At 52.4% G+C, this 16,694-nt stretch overlaps 1 protein-coding gene across 1 annotated transcript in view; it reads right to left on the bottom strand.

The window, feature by feature from the left end:
• The window catches only part of LOC109904596 (pleckstrin homology domain-containing family H member 1-like), a 63,129-nt gene that overhangs the window by 11,714 nt on the left and 34,721 nt on the right, over positions 1-16,694 (bottom strand). The window contains 8 exon segments of the mRNA XM_031787857.1: positions 10,597-10,709; positions 11,035-11,146; positions 11,829-12,008; positions 12,158-12,238; positions 14,494-14,655; positions 15,669-15,755; positions 16,160-16,270; positions 16,512-16,651. Coding sequence (XP_031643717.1) covers positions 10,597-10,709; positions 11,035-11,146; positions 11,829-12,008; positions 12,158-12,238; positions 14,494-14,655; positions 15,669-15,755; positions 16,160-16,270; positions 16,512-16,651 — 986 coding nt within the window.

Raw genomic sequence — 16,694 nt, forward strand, 5'->3', positions numbered from 1 at the left:
AAGATAAGGTGGAGCTTTACCTAGCATGGACTTGTAGATGACCTGGAGCCAGTGGGTCTGGCGACGAATATGTAGCGAGGGCCAGCCGACTAGAGCATACAGGTCGCAGTGGTGGGTGCTGTAAGGTGCTTTAGTAACAAAACGGATGGCACTGTGATAAACTGCATCCAGTTTGCTGAGTAGAGTAGAGTATTGGAAGCTATTTTGTAGATGACATCGCCAAAGTCGAGGATCGGTAGGATAGTCAGTTTTACTAGGGTAAGTTTGGCGGCGTGAGTGAAGGAGGCTTTGTTGCGGAATAGAAAGCCCACTCTAGATTTGATTTTAGATTGGAGATGTTTGATATGAGTCTGGAAGGAGAGTTTACAGTCTAGCCAGACACCTAGGTACTTATAGATGTCCACATATTCTAGGTCGGAACCATCCAGGGTGGTGATGCTAGTCGGGCGTGCTGGTGCAGGCAGCGAACGGTTGAAAAGAATTTGGTTTTACTAGCGTTTAAGAGCAGTTGGAGGCCACGGAAGGGGTGTTGTATGGCATTGAAGCTCGTTTGGAGGTTAGATAGCACAGTGTCCAAGGAAGGGCCGGAAGTATACATAATGGTGTCGTCTGCGTAGAGGTGGATCAGGGAATCGCCCGCAGCAAGAGCAACATCATTGATATATACAGAGAAAAGAGTCGGCCCGAGAATTGAACCCTGTGGCACCCCCATAGAGACTGCCAGAGGACCGGACAACATGCCCTCCGATTTGACACACTGAACTCTGTCTGCAAAGTAGTTGGTGTACCAGGCAAGGCAGTCATTAGAAAAACCGAGGCTACTGAGTCTGCCGATAAGAATATGGCGATTGACAGAGTCGAAAGCCTTGGCCAGTTCGATGAAGACGGCTGCACAGTACTGTCTTTTATCGATGGCGGTTATGATATCGTTTAGTACCTTGAGCCTTGAGCGTGGCTGAGGTGCACCCGTGACCGGCTCGGAAACCAGATTGCACAGCGGAGAAGGTACGGTGTGATTCGAGATGGTCAGTGACCTGTTTGTTGACTTGGCTTTCGAAGTCCTTAGATAGGCATGGCAGGATGGATATAGGTCTGTAACAGTTTGGGTCCAGGGTGTCTCCCCCTTTCGGATGTATTTTATGAAGGTTGATTTGTAGATCAGTGGCTCTGTGCAGTCAGACTGAAATGTAGTCAATCAATCTTTAACGAGCTCAGTGTAGTCAATCAATCTTTAACGAGCTCAATGTAGTCAATCAATCTTTAACGAGCTCAATGTAGTCAATCAATCTTTAACGAGCTCAATGTAGTCAATCAATCTTTAACGAGCTCAATGTGGTCAATCAATCTTTAACGAGCTCAATGTAGTCAATCAATCTTTAACGAGCTCAATGTAGTCAATCAATCTTTAACGAGCTCAATGTAGTCAATCAATCTTTAACGAGCTCAATGTAGTCAATCAATCTTTAACGAACTCAATGTAGTCAATCAATCTTTAACGAGCTCAATGTAGTCAATCAATCTTTAACGAGCTCAAGCCATGTCAGTGTTATACCTGTTTACAACCAGAAGGTGGAGGCAAACATACATAGAGATAGAGTTCCAAGTTGTATGAGTCGTATGTACGGGATACACATGGCATAAACCGTCCAACTAAATGTTTACCTACATGTTTGTTCTTGACAATACAACAACCATGAGGTATAATAAAAGGTAAGATTATAAACATAAAGTCAATTATGTTCGTATTGTAGACCACCCCTCAAACAGAGCTATAGTAATGAAAGTCCGGACCTGGCCATTCTGCCGCCCTCCTCATATAACCCCGCAAAACTAGAATAGTCCCCGTAAGCAAAATGACGTTGAAAATACATATTTTACCCGAATGTTGAAATTGAGTTTGGTTATTTGAATTACCTTTTTCACATGCTTTTTAAAAGAGAGGTTGGAATCAAGTATGATGCCAAGGTACTTAAAATCGGATACCACCTGGAGCTTCTCCCCTGACACATAGACATCTGGCTCAGTAGCATCTGTTGCCCTCTTTGTGAAGAACATGCAAACAGTTTTTTTCACATTGAGATGCAAACACGAGTCACTGAGCCACTTTGTAACCTGGACCATTACAGTAGTGAGTTCTTGTGCAGCTTGTTGTTTGCTCTTTGCATGCACATATATCACTGTATCATCTGCATACATTTGAACTTCAGACCCAGTACAGACAGAAATGAAGTTACTTTTCAGTTCTGAATGAAGGTCCAAAAATACATCATTTATAGACGTCGATGTTTGAACTTAAATCAAGACCGGTCCAGACCGAACAAAATCTTTACCTAAAATATATGTCTATGATTGGTTAAGATTTACATCTGTGGACGTGGAAATCAAGGCCGGTCCGGATTGCAATAAAAAAAGACGTCCAAATGACGTCGCCGTCGGCCTGGGCTTTTAACATGTCAGCTTCTTTATTGGGCACCATTTAGGTCAGGCTATTTGATCGGAGAAACCTGCATGATGTCAAAGTGTCTCATTACATTGTCATTACATTATATATCCAGCCTGTCGGCTACAGAAAAGCCAAAATACTCTTTCTACCATATCCTATACCTATATGATTTATGTTAGACCATTTTTTTGACAGAACGCTGGTGGAGCGCTGCAGAGATCCACCTCTCCAACAGAACCCTGGAGAGGCACGCTGGGAATGGACAAGATTGATATTTTGCGCTCCTGCCTTATCAAAAGGTGCCATTGGCGCTCACCTAAAAAGCCCATATGCCACTGGTTTAGAGAAATGGTCATTGTTTTTGGGCAGAATGATGTGAGTTTTTTTTGTGTTGATTCATGTGTTGGTCAGTTTGGCTGGGAAAACACCACCCTTGTCAATCTGCTGCCATAGGCAGCCACCTAATCCTAACTAATGGGCGGCCCGGCCCAGCATGCACAAACTTCAGTGGGTTTCCTACTTGGACACACATTCCAAGTTTAACAGGTGCATCCAAGTCAGGAGGAAAACTAGTCTGTCACTGCTTGAGGGGAACAGGAAAATGTTAGAAGGATCAAGGCTCTGTCTCACTCCCTGTCTCACTCCCTGTCTCACTCCCTGTCCCCGTCCCTGTCTGTCTCACTCCCTGTCCCCATCCCTGACTGTCTCACTCCCTGTCCCCGTCCCTGTCTGTCTCACTCCCTGTCCCCGTCCCTGTCTGTCTCACTCCCTGTCCCCGTCCCTGTCTGTCTCACTCCCTGTCCCCGTCCCTGTCTGTCTCCCCCCCCATCCCTGTCTGTCTCACTCCCTGTCCCCATCCCTGTCTGTCCCACTCCCTGTCCCTGTCTGTCTCACTCCCTGTCCCTGTCCCCGTCTGTCTCACTCCCTGTCCCTGTCCCCGTCTGTCTCACTCCCTGTCCCCGTCCCTGTCTGTCTCACTCCCTGTCCCTGTCCCTGTCTGTCTCACTCCCTGTCCCCATCCCTGTCTGTCTCACTCCCTGTCCCCGTCCCTGTCTGTCTCACTCCCTGTCCCCGTCCCTGTCTGTCTCACTCCCCATCCCATTCCTGTCTTTGTGTCACTCCCTGTCCCCGTCCCTGTCTGTCTCACTCCCCATCCCATCCCTGTCTGTCTCACTCCCCATCCCATCCCTGTCTGTCTCACTCCCCATCCCGTCTTTGTCTCACTCCCCATCCCATCCCTGTCTGTCTCACTCCCCATCCCGTCTTTGTCTCACTCCCTGTCCCATCCCTGTCTGTCTCACTCCCTGTCCCCATCCCTGTCTGTCTCACTCCCTGTCCCCATCCCTGTCTGTCTCACTCCCTGTCTGTTTCACTCCCCATCCCATCCCTGTCTTTGTGTCACTCCCTGTCCCCGTCCCTGTCTGTCTCACTCCCTGTCCCCGTCCCTGTCTGTTTCACTCCCCATCCCATCCCTGTCTTTGTGTCACTCCCTGTCCCCGTCCCTGTCTGTCTCACTCCCTGTCCCCGTCCCTGTCTGTCTCACTCCCCATCTCATCCCTGTCTGTCTCACTCCCTGTCCCGTCCCTGTCTGTCTCACTCCCTGTCTGTCTCACTCCCCATCCGATCCCTGTCTGTCTCACTCCCCATCCCATCCCTGTCTGTCTCACTCCCTGTCCCAGTTCCTGTCTGTCTCACTCCCCATCCCATCCCTGTCTTTGTCTCACTGTCTGTCACACTCCCCATCCCATCCCTGTCTGTCTCACTCCCTGTCCCCGTCCCTGTCTGTCTCACTCCCCATCCCATCCCTGTCTTTGTCTCACTGTCTGTCACACTCCCCATCCCATCCCTGTCTGTCTCACTCCCTGTCCCCGTCCCTGTCACACTCCCCATCCCATCCCTGTCTGTCTCACTCCCTGTCCCTGTCCCCGTCTGTCTCACTCCCTGTCCCTGTCCCCGTCTGTCTCACTCCCTGTCCCCGTCCCTGTCTGTCTCACTCCCTGTCCCTGTCCCTGTCTGTCTCACTCCCTGTCCCCATCCCTGTCTGTCTCACTCCCTGTCCCCGTCCCTGTCTGTCTCACTCCCTGTCCCCGTCCCTGTCTGTCTCACTCCCCATCCCATTCCTGTCTTTGTGTCACTCCCTGTCCCCGTCCCTGTCTGTCTCACTCCCCATCCCATCCCTGTCTGTCTCACTCCCCATCCCGTCTTTGTCTCACTCCCCATCCCATCCCTGTCTGTCTCACTCCCTGTCCCCATCCCTGTCTGTCTCACTCCCTGTCCCCATCCCTGTCTGTCTCACTCCCTGTCTGTTTCACTCCCCATCCCATCCCTGTCTTTGTGTCACTCCCTGTCCCCGTCCCTGTCTGTCTCACTCCCTGTCCCCGTCCCTGTCTGTTTCACTCCCCATCCCATCCCTGTCTTTGTGTCACTCCCTGTCCCCGTCCCTGTCTGTCTCACTCCCTGTCCCCGTCCCTGTCTGTCTCACTCCCCATCTCATCCCTGTCTGTCTCACTCCCTGTCCCGTCCCTGTCTGTCTCACTCCCTGTCTGTCTCACTCCCCATCCGATCCCTGTCTGTCTCACTCCCCATCCCATCCCTGTCTGTCTCACTCCCTGTCCCAGTCCCTGTCTGTCTCACTCCCCATCCCATCCCTGTCTTTGTCTCACTGTCTGTCACACTCCCCATCCCATCCCTGTCTGTCTCACTCCCTGTCCCCGTCCCTGTCTGTCTCACTCCCCATCCCATCCCTGTCTTTGTCTCACTGTCTGTCACACTCCCCATCCCATCCCTGTCTGTCTCACTCCCTGTCCCCGTCCCTGTCACACTCCCCATCCCATCCCTGTCTGTCTCACTCCCTGTCCCCGTCCCTGTCTGTCTCACTCCCCATCCCATCCCTGTCTTTGTCTCACTCCCTGTCCCCGTCCCTGTCTTTGTCTCACTCCCCATCCCATCCCTGTCTTTGTCTCACTGTCTGTCACACTCCCCATCCCATCCCTGTCTGTCTCACTCCCTGTCCCCGTCCCTGTCACACTCCCCATCCCATCCCTGTCTGTCTCACTCCCTGTCCCTGTCCCCGTCTGTCTCACTCCCTGTCCCTGTCCCCGTCTGTCTCACTCCCTGTCCCCGTCCCTGTCTGTCTCACTCCCTGTCCCTGTCCCTGTCTGTCTCACTCCCTGTCCCCATCCCTGTCTGTCTCACTCCCTGTCCCCGTCCCTGTCTGTCTCACTCCCTGTCCCCGTCCCTGTCTGTCTCACTCCCCATCCCATTCCTGTCTTTGTGTCACTCCCTGTCCCCGTCCCTGTCTGTCTCACTCCCCATCCCATCCCTGTCTGTCTCACTCCCCATCCCGTCTTTGTCTCACTCCCCATCCCATCCCTGTCTGTCTCACTCCCTGTCCCCATCCCTGTCTGTCTCACTCCCTGTCCCCATCCCTGTCTGTCTCACTCCCTGTCTGTTTCACTCCCCGTCCCATCCCTGTCTTTGTGTCACTCCCTGTCCCCGTCCCTGTCTGTCTCACTCCCTGTCCCCGTCCCTGTCTGTTTCACTCCCCATCCCATCCCTGTCTTTGTGTCACTCCCTGTCCCCGTCCCTGTCTGTCTCACTCCCTGTCCCCGTCCCTGTCTGTCTCACTCCCCATCTCATCCCTGTCTGTCTCACTCCCTGTCCCGTCCCTGTCTGTCTCACTCCCTGTCTGTCTCACTCCCCATCCGATCCCTGTCTGTCTCACTCCCCATCCCATCCCTGTCTGTCTCACTCCCTGTCCCAGTCCCTGTCTGTCTCACTCCCCATCCCATCCCTGTCTTTGTCTCACTGTCTGTCACACTCCCCATCCCATCCCTGTCTGTCTCACTCCCTGTCCCCGTCCCTGTCTGTCTCACTCCCCATCCCATCCCTGTCTTTGTCTCACTGTCTGTCACACTCCCCATCCCATCCCTGTCTGTCTCACTCCCTGTCCCCGTCCCTGTCACACTCCCCATCCCATCCCTGTCTGTCTCACTCCCTGTCCCCGTCCCTGTCTGTCTCACTCCCCATCCCATCCCTGTCTTTGTCTCACTCCCTGTCCCCGTCCCTGTCTGTCACACTCCCCATTTCATCCCTGTCTGTCTCACTCCCTGTCCCCGTCCCTGTCTGTCTCACTCCCTGTCCCCGTCCCTGTCTGTCTCACTCCCTGTCCCTGTCCCTGCCTGTCTCACTCCCCATCCCATCCCCGTCTTTGTGTCACTCCCTGTCTCCGTCCCTGTCTGTCTCACTCCCCATCCCATCCCTGTCTGTCTCACTCCCCATCCCGTCTTTGTCTCACTCCCTGTCCCTGTGCCTGTCTGTCTCATTCCCTGTCCCCGTCCCTGTCTGTCTCACTCCCCATCCCATCCCTGTCTTTGTGTCACTCCCTGTCCCTGCCTGTCTCACTCCCCATCCCATCCCTGTCTTTGTGTCACTCCCTGTCCCCGTCCCTGTCTGTCTCACTCCCCATCCCATCCATGTCTGTCTCACTCCCCATCCCGTCTTTGTCTCACTCCCTGTCCCCGTCCCTGTCTGTCTCACTCCCTGTCCCCGTCCCTGTCTGTATCACTCCCCATCCCATCCCTGTCTTTGTGTCACTCCCTGTCCCTGTCTGTCTCACTCCCCATCCCATCCCTGTCTTTGTGTCACTCCCTGTCCCCGTCCCTGTCCGTCTCACTCCCCATCCAATCCCTGGCTGTCTCACTCCCCATCCCATCTTTGTCTCACTCCCTGTCCCCGTCCCTGTCTGTCTCACTCCCTGTCTGTCACACTCCCCATCCCATCCCTGTCTGTCTCACTCCCCATCCCATCCCTGTCTTTGTCTCACTCCCTGTCCCCGTCCCTGTCTGTCTCACTCCCTGTCTGTCACACTCCCCATCCCATCCCTGTCTGTCTCATTCCCCATCCCATCCCTGTCTTCGTCTCACTCCCTGTCCCCGTCCCTGTCTGTCTCACTCCCCATCCCATCCCTGTCTTTGTCTCACTCCCTGTCACACTCCCCATCCCATCCCTGTCTGTCTCACTCCCTGTCCCATCCCTGTCTTTGTCTCACTCCCTGTCCCCGTCTGTCACACTCCCCATCCCATCCCTGTCTCACTCCCTGTCCCTGTCCCTGCCTGTCTCACTCCCCATCCCATCCCTGTCTTTGTGTCACTCCCTGTCCCCGTCCCTGTCTGTCTCACTCCCTGTCTGTCACACTCCCCATCCCATGCCTGTCTGTCTCACTCCCAAACCCATCCCTGTCTTCGTCTCACTCCCTGTCCCCGTCCCTGTCTGTCTCACTCCCCATCCCATCCCTGTCTTTGTCTCACTCCCTGTCACACTCCCCATCCCATCCCATTGTCTCACTCCCTGTCCCCGTCTGTCACACTCCCCATCCCATCCCTGTCTCACTCCCTGTCCCCGTCCCTGTCTGTCTCACTCCCCATCCCATCCCTGTCTGTCTCACTCCCTGTCCCGTCCCGGTCTGTCTCACTCCCTGTCTGTCTCACTCCCCATCCGATCCCTGTCTGTCACACTCCCCATCCCATCCCTGTCTGTCTCACTCCCTGTCCCCGTCCCTGTCTGTCTCACTCCCTGTCCCCGTCCCTGTCTGTCTCACTCCCCATCCCATCCCTGTCTTTGTCTCACTGTCTGTCACACTCCCCATCCCATCCCTGTCTGTCTCACTCCCTGTCCCCGTCCCTGTCACACTCCCCATCCCATCCCTGTCTGTCTCACTCCCTGTCCCTGTCTGTCTCACTCCCCATCCCATCCCTGTCTTTGTCTCACTCCCTGTCCCCGTCCCTGTCTGCCACACTCCCCATCCCATCCCTGTCTGTCTCACTCCCTGTCCCCGTCCCTGTCTGTCTCACTCCCTGTCCCCGTCCCTGTCTGTCTCACTCCCTGTCCCTGTCCCTGCCTGTCTCACTCCCCATCCCATCCCCGTCTTTGTGTCACTCCCTGTCCCCGTCCCTGTCTGTCTCACTCCCCATCCCATCCCTGTCTGTCTCACTCCCCATCCCGTCTTTGTCTCACTCCCTGTCCCTGTCCCTGTCTGTCTCACTCCCTGTCCCCGTCCCTGTCTGTCTCACTCCCCATCCCATCCCTGTCTTTGTGTCACTCCCTGTCCCTGCCTGTCTCACTCCCCATCCCATCCCTGTCTTTGTGTCACTCCCTGTCCCCGTCCCTGTCTGTCTCACTCCCCATCCCATCCCTGTCTGTCTCACTCATCATCCCGTCTTTGTCTCACTCCCTGTCCCCGTCCCTGTCTGTCTCACTCCCTGTCCCCGTCCCTGTCTCTATCACTCCCCATCCCATCCCTGTCTTTGTGTCACTCCCTGTCCCTGTCCCTGCCTGTCTCACTCCCCATCACATCCCTGTCTTTGTGTCACTCCCTGTCCCCGTCCCTGTCTGTCTCACTCCCCATCCAATCCCTGGCTGTCTCACTCCCCATCCCATCTTTGTCTCACTCCCTGTCCCCGTCCCTGTCTGTCTCACTCCCTGTCTGTCTCACTCCCTGTCTGTCTCACTCCCCATCCCATCCCTGTCTTTGTCTCACTCCCTGTCCCCGTCCCTGTCTGTCTCACTCCCTGTCTGTCACACTCCCCATCCCATCCCTGTCTGTCTCACTCCCCATCCCATCCCTGTCTTCGTCTCACTCCCTGTCCCCGTCCCTGTCTGTCTCACTCCCCATCCCATCCCTGTCTTTGTCTCACTCCCTGTCACACTCCCCATCCCATCCCTGTCTGTCTCACTCCCTGTCCCATCCCTGTCTTTGTCTCACTCCCTGTCCCCGTCTGTCACACTCCCCATCCTATCCCTGTCTCACTCCCTGTCCCCGTCCCTGTCTGTCTCACTCCCCATCCCATCCCTGTCTTTGTCTCACTCCCTGTCCCCGTCCCTGTCTGTAACACTCCCCATCCCATCCCTGTCTGTCTCACTCCCTGTCCCCATCCCTGTCTTTGTCTCACTCCCTGTCTCTGTCTGTCTCACTCCCCATCCCATCCCTGTCTTTGTGTCACTCCCTGTCCCTGCCTGTCTCACTCCCCATCGCATCCCTGTCTTTGTGTCACTCCATGTCCCCGTCCCTGTCTGTCTCACTCCCTGTCTGTCACACTCCCCATCCCATGTCTGTCTGTCTCACTCCCCATCCCATCCCTGTCTTCGTCTCACTCCCTGTCCCCGTCCCTGTCTGTCTCACTCCCCATCCCATCCCTGTCTTTGTCTCACTCCCTGTCCCTGTCCCTGTCACACTCCCCATCCCATCCCTGTCTGTCTCACTCCCTGACCCTGTCCCACTCCCTGTCCCCTCCCTGTCTCACTCCCCATCCCTATCCCTGTCCCTATCCCTGTCACAATCTTTATCCCTGTCCCACTCCCTGTCCGTATCCCTGTCACACTCATTATCCCTGTCCCACTCCCTGTCCGTATCCCTGTCACACTCATTATCCCTGTCCCACTCCCTGTCTGTATCCCTGTCACACTCATTATCCCTGTCCCACTCCCTGTCCGTATCCCTGTCACAGTCATTATCCCTGTCACACTCCCTATCCCTGTCCCACTCCCTGTCACACTCCCTATCCCTGTCCTTGTCTCACTCCCTTCCTCTGTCCCACTCCCTATCCCTGTCCCACTCCCTGCCCATGTCCCACTCCCTTCCTCTGTCCCACTCCCTATCCCTGTCCCACTCTCTATCCCTGTCCCACTCCCTGCCCATGTCCTACTCCCTTCCTCTGTCCCACTCCCAGCCCTGTCCCACTCCCTGCCCATGTCCCACTCCCTTCCTCTGTCCCACTCCCTATCCCTGTCCCACTCCCTGCCCATGCCCCCCCCCCCCTGTCCCAATCCCGCTGTGCTGTCTGTCTGTCCCACTCCCTCATCCGACTATTACATCCACAGAGACGGTCTCTGACCCCCTAACAAGAACAAGGACATGAGGAACATTATCTCTCTTCCACACTTCTAATGAGCCTCCGAGGCTTTGATCTGTGAGTTGCAGTAGGGTGGAGGGGCATGGAGCACATCCAAGAGGAGAGGGGGTGATGGACAGAGAAGGGGAAGCCCCTAACAGACAGACAGGCTGGGGGTCTCCGTCAGATCAGCAGACAGGAGAAGAGAAAGACACAGGGATTTGAAGAAATACAAAGGAAAGAGTAAGTAATGAAGGGACCGACCTTGAAGAGTTTGAGGGCTTCAGTCTGCAGAGCTTCAGAGGGTAGAGTGGTGAGAGGGGAGCGCAGGCCGTCTTTACAGAAACATAGAGACTCACTCCTCCACAACGCAGAGTCTGAGAGAAGACAGACAGACAGACAGACACACACACACACACACACACAGATTGACCAGAAACAGACTTACTTGAGCCCAGTCATTAACACTAACTGCAGATTGCAGACTGGATCAAGAGATTTCAGTAGTCTGTCCTGGTTAATGTAACATGAAAGAGCTACTGACTGAATCTGAAACCTTATGTGATACAGTATAGCACATGCTAGACCAGTCTGTTAACCCCTAGTCTATCTTCAAGGCATTGCTAGACATTAACCTTCTCAAGTAGTGTACTTGTCTGTGGTGTTGACAGACAGACTGAGTTGAATGATTAGATGACTTACCTGGATCTCCCTCTACGTCTAGGAGGTTCCCGACCAGCTGCTCGTACTCTGTGCCCACCTTGAAGCTGGCACTGCTGCCTGCCGCGACTGTCAGGTGGTACAGCCAGGTGTCCTGTACAGAAAGGATGGAGGAGATAATGGAAACAGGTAAGTCTGTGGGTTGTAACTTACAATTATGGGAAATTAGGGGTGTTTGAATAAGTGTATTTTTAGGGTGCTGTACATTCACTTGGTGCCTATGAGCAGGTAGGTGGGGTGGGGTGGGGGGGTTATGGGTAGTTTAGTTTGTACTGTACTGTACCTTCTCTTACTTGGTACCTATGAGCAAGTAGGTGAAGGGGTGTATGGGTAGTGTAGTTTTAGAGTTCTGTACCTTCCCTTGCAGTGAGGGGGTATATGGGTAGTGTAGTTTTAGAGTTCTGTACCTTCCCTTGCAGTGAGGGGGTATATGGGTAGTGTAGTTTAGGGGTGCTGTACCTTGTCTTGCAGTGAGGGGGTATATGGGTAGTGTAGTTTACAGGTGCTGTACCTTCCCTTGCAGTGAGGGGGTATATGGGTAGTGTAGTTTTAGAGTTCTGTACCTTCCCTTGCAGTGAGGGGGTATATGGGTAGTGTAGTTTAGTTTAGGGGTGCTGTACCTTGTCTTGCAGTGAGGGGGTATATGGGTAGTGTAGTTTAGGGGTGCTGTACCTTGTCTTGCAGTGAGGGGGTATATGGGTAGTGTAGTTTACAGGTGCTGTACCTTCTCTTGCAGTGATGGGGTATATGGGTAGTGTAGTTTACAGGTGCTGTACCTTCTCTTGCTTGGTCCCTATGAGCAGGTAGGTGGGGCTCTGCTCTCTGGGGTGGACCACTAGGGTACAGTGAGATGACAAGAAGCCACGCCCACCGGCCTCGTAGTCCTCGTCAGAGTCACATGACCTGTCCACCTCCTCCACCACCGCCTCACACATCCGCAGCTGGCCTAGGGGGAGCTGAGAGGTGACAAACGCATACAGTATACACACACACACAGTTAGAGTGTGTGTATATAATATAATGATATTCAGTTTTTACTACAGATATAGACTGTCAACAGTAATGACACTGACATAATGAGGGTAAATTTAGGAGGAATTTAAACCTTGTCATCCTGGTTCCTGTAATAATAGAAGACCTTGTTGACCAGAGAGCACCATACCAGCTTAGAGTGGCCATGCTTCACCTGGAGGAGAGAGACAGAGTGTGAGAGAAAGAGAAGAGAGAGAGGGAGAGACAGAGAAGAGAGAGAGACAGAGTGTGAGAGAAAGAGAAGAGAGAGAGGGAGAGTGCGTGAGAGAGATAGAGAGAGACAGAGTGTGAGAGAAAGAGAAGAGAGAGGGGGAGAGCGAGAGACAGAGACAGAGAAGAGAGAGAGAGAGTGCATGAGAGAGATAGAAAGAGACAGAGGAGAATGTGTGAGGTTTATAGATTCAATACCACTCAGACTGTATATAATATTTCTAATTTGAACAGCAGGCTGCAGTAGAGAGTGGATGTGTGTGGACTACTGGCTTCATCTCATGACTCATAATCCTAGCTGTACATCTCTTCATCGGGGTCGAAGGTCAAATATGCAGAGAGAGAGGTAGTGAACCAACTCCATCACTCCAGAGTTCTGAGGTGCATAACGTCACAGATAGTTGATCTGTCAGTCAGTCATCACACACCTCTGTGATCTAGGGGTCTCCTAGCCCCAGTCTCAACCATACTGACAGACACACCTCTGTGATCTAGGGGTCTCCTAGCCCCAGTCTCAACCATACTGACAGACACACCTCTGTGATCTAGGGGTCTCCTAGCCCCAGTCTCAACCATACTGACAGACACACCTCTGTGATCTAGGGGTCTCCTAGCCCCAGTCTCAACCATACTGACAGACAAACCTCTGTGATCTAGGGGTCTCCTAGCCCCAGTCTCAACCATACTGACAGACACACCTCTGTGATCTAGGGGTCTCCTAGCCCCAGTCTCAACCATACTGACAGACACACCTCTGTGATCTAGGGGTCTCCTAGTCCCAGTCTCAAGCATACTGACAGATACACCTCTGTGACCTAGGGGTCTCCTAGCCCCAGTCTCAACCATACTGACAGACACACCTCTGTGATCTAGGGGTCTCCTAGCCCCAGTCTCAACCATACTGACAGACACACCTCTGTGATCAAGGGGTCTCCTAGCCCCAGTCTCAACCATACTGACAGACACACCTCTGTGATCTAGGGGTCTCCTAGCCCCAGTCTCAACCATACTGACAGACACACCTCTGTGATCTAGGGGTCTCCTAACCCCAGTCTCAACCATACTGACAGACAAACCTCTGTGATCTAGGGGTCTCCTAGCCCCAGTCTCAACCATACTGACAGACACACCTCTGTGATCTAGGGGTCTCCTAGCCCCAGTCTCAACCATACTGACAGACACACCTCTGTGATCTAGGGGTCTCCTAGCCCCAGTCTCAAGCATACTGACAGACACACCTCTGTGACCTAGGGGTCTCCTAGCCCCATTCTCAACCATACTGACAGACACACCTCTGTGATCTAGGGGTCTCCTAGCCCCAGTCTCAACCATACTGACAGACACACCTCTGTGATCAAGAGGTCTCCTAGCCCCAGTCTCAACCATACTGACAGACACACCTCTGTGATCTAGGGGTCTCCTAGCCCCAGTCTCAACCATACTGACAGACACACCTCTGTGATCAAGGGGTCTCCTAGCCCCAGTCTCAACCATACTGACAGACACACCTCTGTGATCAAGGGGTCTCCTAGCCCCAGTCTTAACCATACTGACAGACACACCTCTGTAGAGAAGGGGGGGTATCACTCAAACATCATCATCCCCTGATCAGTAAGGGGTCCTAACTCTAGCCGTGTCACATGGTGAATTAGCTGTCCAGGAATCTGCCTGAAGTGAAAGCCTTCCACCAATCTGTCTCTTTCTCTTACAGTGGGAAGAATGGCTAGTTTAAACTTCACGGTGTCCTAATAAGAAACATATTGTTGATGTAATAGATATTGGGTGAGAATAGCTTTATTTTTGTATTGCCTTTGTAATAAGAGTTGTCCTTCCATCAAAAAGGCAAGTTAAAAGCTTCCATTAAAAAGGCAAGTTAAAAGTTTCCATTAAAACTGTGTTTTGGGGGCCTGGCGCAGCGTTCTAAGGCACTGCATTGCTGTACTTGAGGCGCCACTACAGACCCGGGTTCGATCCCAGGCTGTGTCACAGCTGGGAGATCCATGAGACGGCTCACAATTGGCCGAGCTTCGTTAGGGGAGGGTTTGGCCGGCTGGGATTTCCTTGTCCCGTCTCAATCATTATGTGATCAAGATAAGCACTTCTGTACCTCGTCTTGCTAAGGCCAATCACCCTAAACATGTTGTCTGTTTCTCATCTCCATAACCCTCATCTCTTAGGCCCAGTCCAGTGACCCCTGACCTTAGTGAGCCAGCCCCTCACGGTGGGTTTGGCGGTGGTGGTCTCCATGGCGATGGGGCTGCTGGCTTGGACTTTGAAGATGTTCTGTAGAACTCTGATCCACTCCTCCAAGATGTTGGGAGAGTCAGCCGTCAGGAAGAATGTCTTCTTCTCTGTTATCAACTGATTAGAGCAGGAGAAGATTAGAGCAGGAGAAGATTAGAGCAGGAGAAGATTAGAACAGGAGAAGATTAGAACAGGAGAAGATTAGAACAGGAGAAGATTAGAACAGGAGAAAATTAGAACAGGAGAAGATTAGAACAGGAGAATATTAGAACAGGAGAAGATTAGAACAGGAGAAGATTAGAACAGGAGAAGATTAGAACAGGAGAATATTAGAGCAGGAGAAGATTAGAACAGGAGAAGATTAGAGCAGGAGAAGATTAGAGCAGGAGAAGATTAGAACAGGAGAAGATTAGAGCAGGAGAAGATTAGAACAGGAGAAGATTAGAGCAGGAGAAGATTAGAACAGGAGAAGATTAGAGCAGGAGAAGATTAGAACAGGAGAAGATTAGAGCAGGAGAAGATTAGAGCAGGAGAAGATTAGAGCAGGAGAAGATTAGAACAGGAGAAGATTAGATCAGGAGAAGATTAGAACAGGAGAAGAGAAATGCAGGGTGAATACATGCCTGTAAAGACAGGAAGGTAGGGACAGACACATGCACGTACGCAAGAACACACACACACTCTGAGTGGGCAGCGATAGCATCCCCAGGTTAGTAGAGATGAGTATCAGCTGCAGAAGACAACATTCCATACCTGACGATCTCTCTTTTTTACCCAGTTTGGTGCTAGGGATGGGAGGGCAGGATGTGTGTGCGCGTGTGTGTGCGCGTGTGTGTGTACTGGTAATCCCAGAACCCACAACCAAATGTTGCGTGCGCTAACAAACTACCTAACTCAATTTACTTCTGGGGGTGAAAGTGGCTGAACTAGCAGTAACAGTAGATTAAACCCCTCTTCCCCAGTGGAGGCTACTGAGGGGAGGACGGCTCATAATAATGGCCGGAATGGAGTCGTTATCAAGCACATAGAAACCACATGTTTGATGTGTTTGACTCCATTGACTCTATTCCAGCCACTATTATGAGCCGTCCTCCCCTCAGCAGCCTCCACTGGTCATCACTGTCACTCACCTGGAAGGTCTGTGCTCCTTCTCCACGGGCGATACGACAGGAAGAGTTCAGCTCCATCTGACCCTGAGGCTTCCGTATTACATCGCTCTGAAAGACCAGGACAAAGACCATAGGAAGGAGTTGGCATTACAGAATAAACCATGGCTCTCCAACCGTGTTCCTGGAGAACTACCCTCCTGTGCGTTTTCCAACCAACCCCAGTTGTACTGATTCAGCCATAGACTTAGATAGACATTGCATTACTGTATCGGTCCCATGATGGCATCTGTGAGAGCACGGGCAGCGCCATTGACCCCATCTCCATTTTGAAGTAGTCCATTTTCTTCTACTACTTCTATGAGTTGGTAAACAAACTGAAAGGGTGCATACTGCCACCTGGTGTGTGTTTTCTGAACAGGTATAAAGCCCAGGGTGGTAATTTCCTGCCACTGTAATAATTCTGTCAGAGAAGACAGTGATCAAGAAGACAGTGACGACTCGTGGAGACTCACCGGAGACTTGTAGTAGAAGATCTCTCCATTCCTCAGGATGAACCAGCGTCTCTTCCAGGCTTTAACCTGACTGCCCATCTTCAGCAGGTAGCCTGACTTCTCCAGCATCTCCTGTACATGGGGACACACACAGCACATGACTCACTTACCATTTTCACTGTCGTGCCAACCTCAACCATACTTTGCGGGCTTGGATAGTTTATTTTCACCTTGTCCTTTACAGCTGCTCAGTACAGCTGAATAGTCCTAGTGAATCTACAGTGACGTAGAAGGGATCCTTGTATCTTATATTCTATTGTGGCTAGTGCATGGTACTGTACTGCACCATATCGTACTGTAAATGGTCACTCACAGGCTCTCGCAGGCTCTCGCAGGAGTATGAAGATGTTCTCTGGACTTTGTGTTCTGGCTCAGAGTAGTCAGATTCCAGGGAGTAGGCATCAGGAGGGATGGCGTAGTCACTTTCAGAGCTAATGGATGACATGGACACACCTGGAGGGATCAAAGGTCAGAAGTCCAAACAGGAACAGGTCAT

Source organism: Oncorhynchus kisutch, linkage group LG14 (genome assembly GCF_002021735.2).
Source record: "Oncorhynchus kisutch isolate 150728-3 linkage group LG14, Okis_V2, whole genome shotgun sequence".
NCBI lineage: Eukaryota > Metazoa > Chordata > Actinopteri > Salmoniformes > Salmonidae > Oncorhynchus > Oncorhynchus kisutch.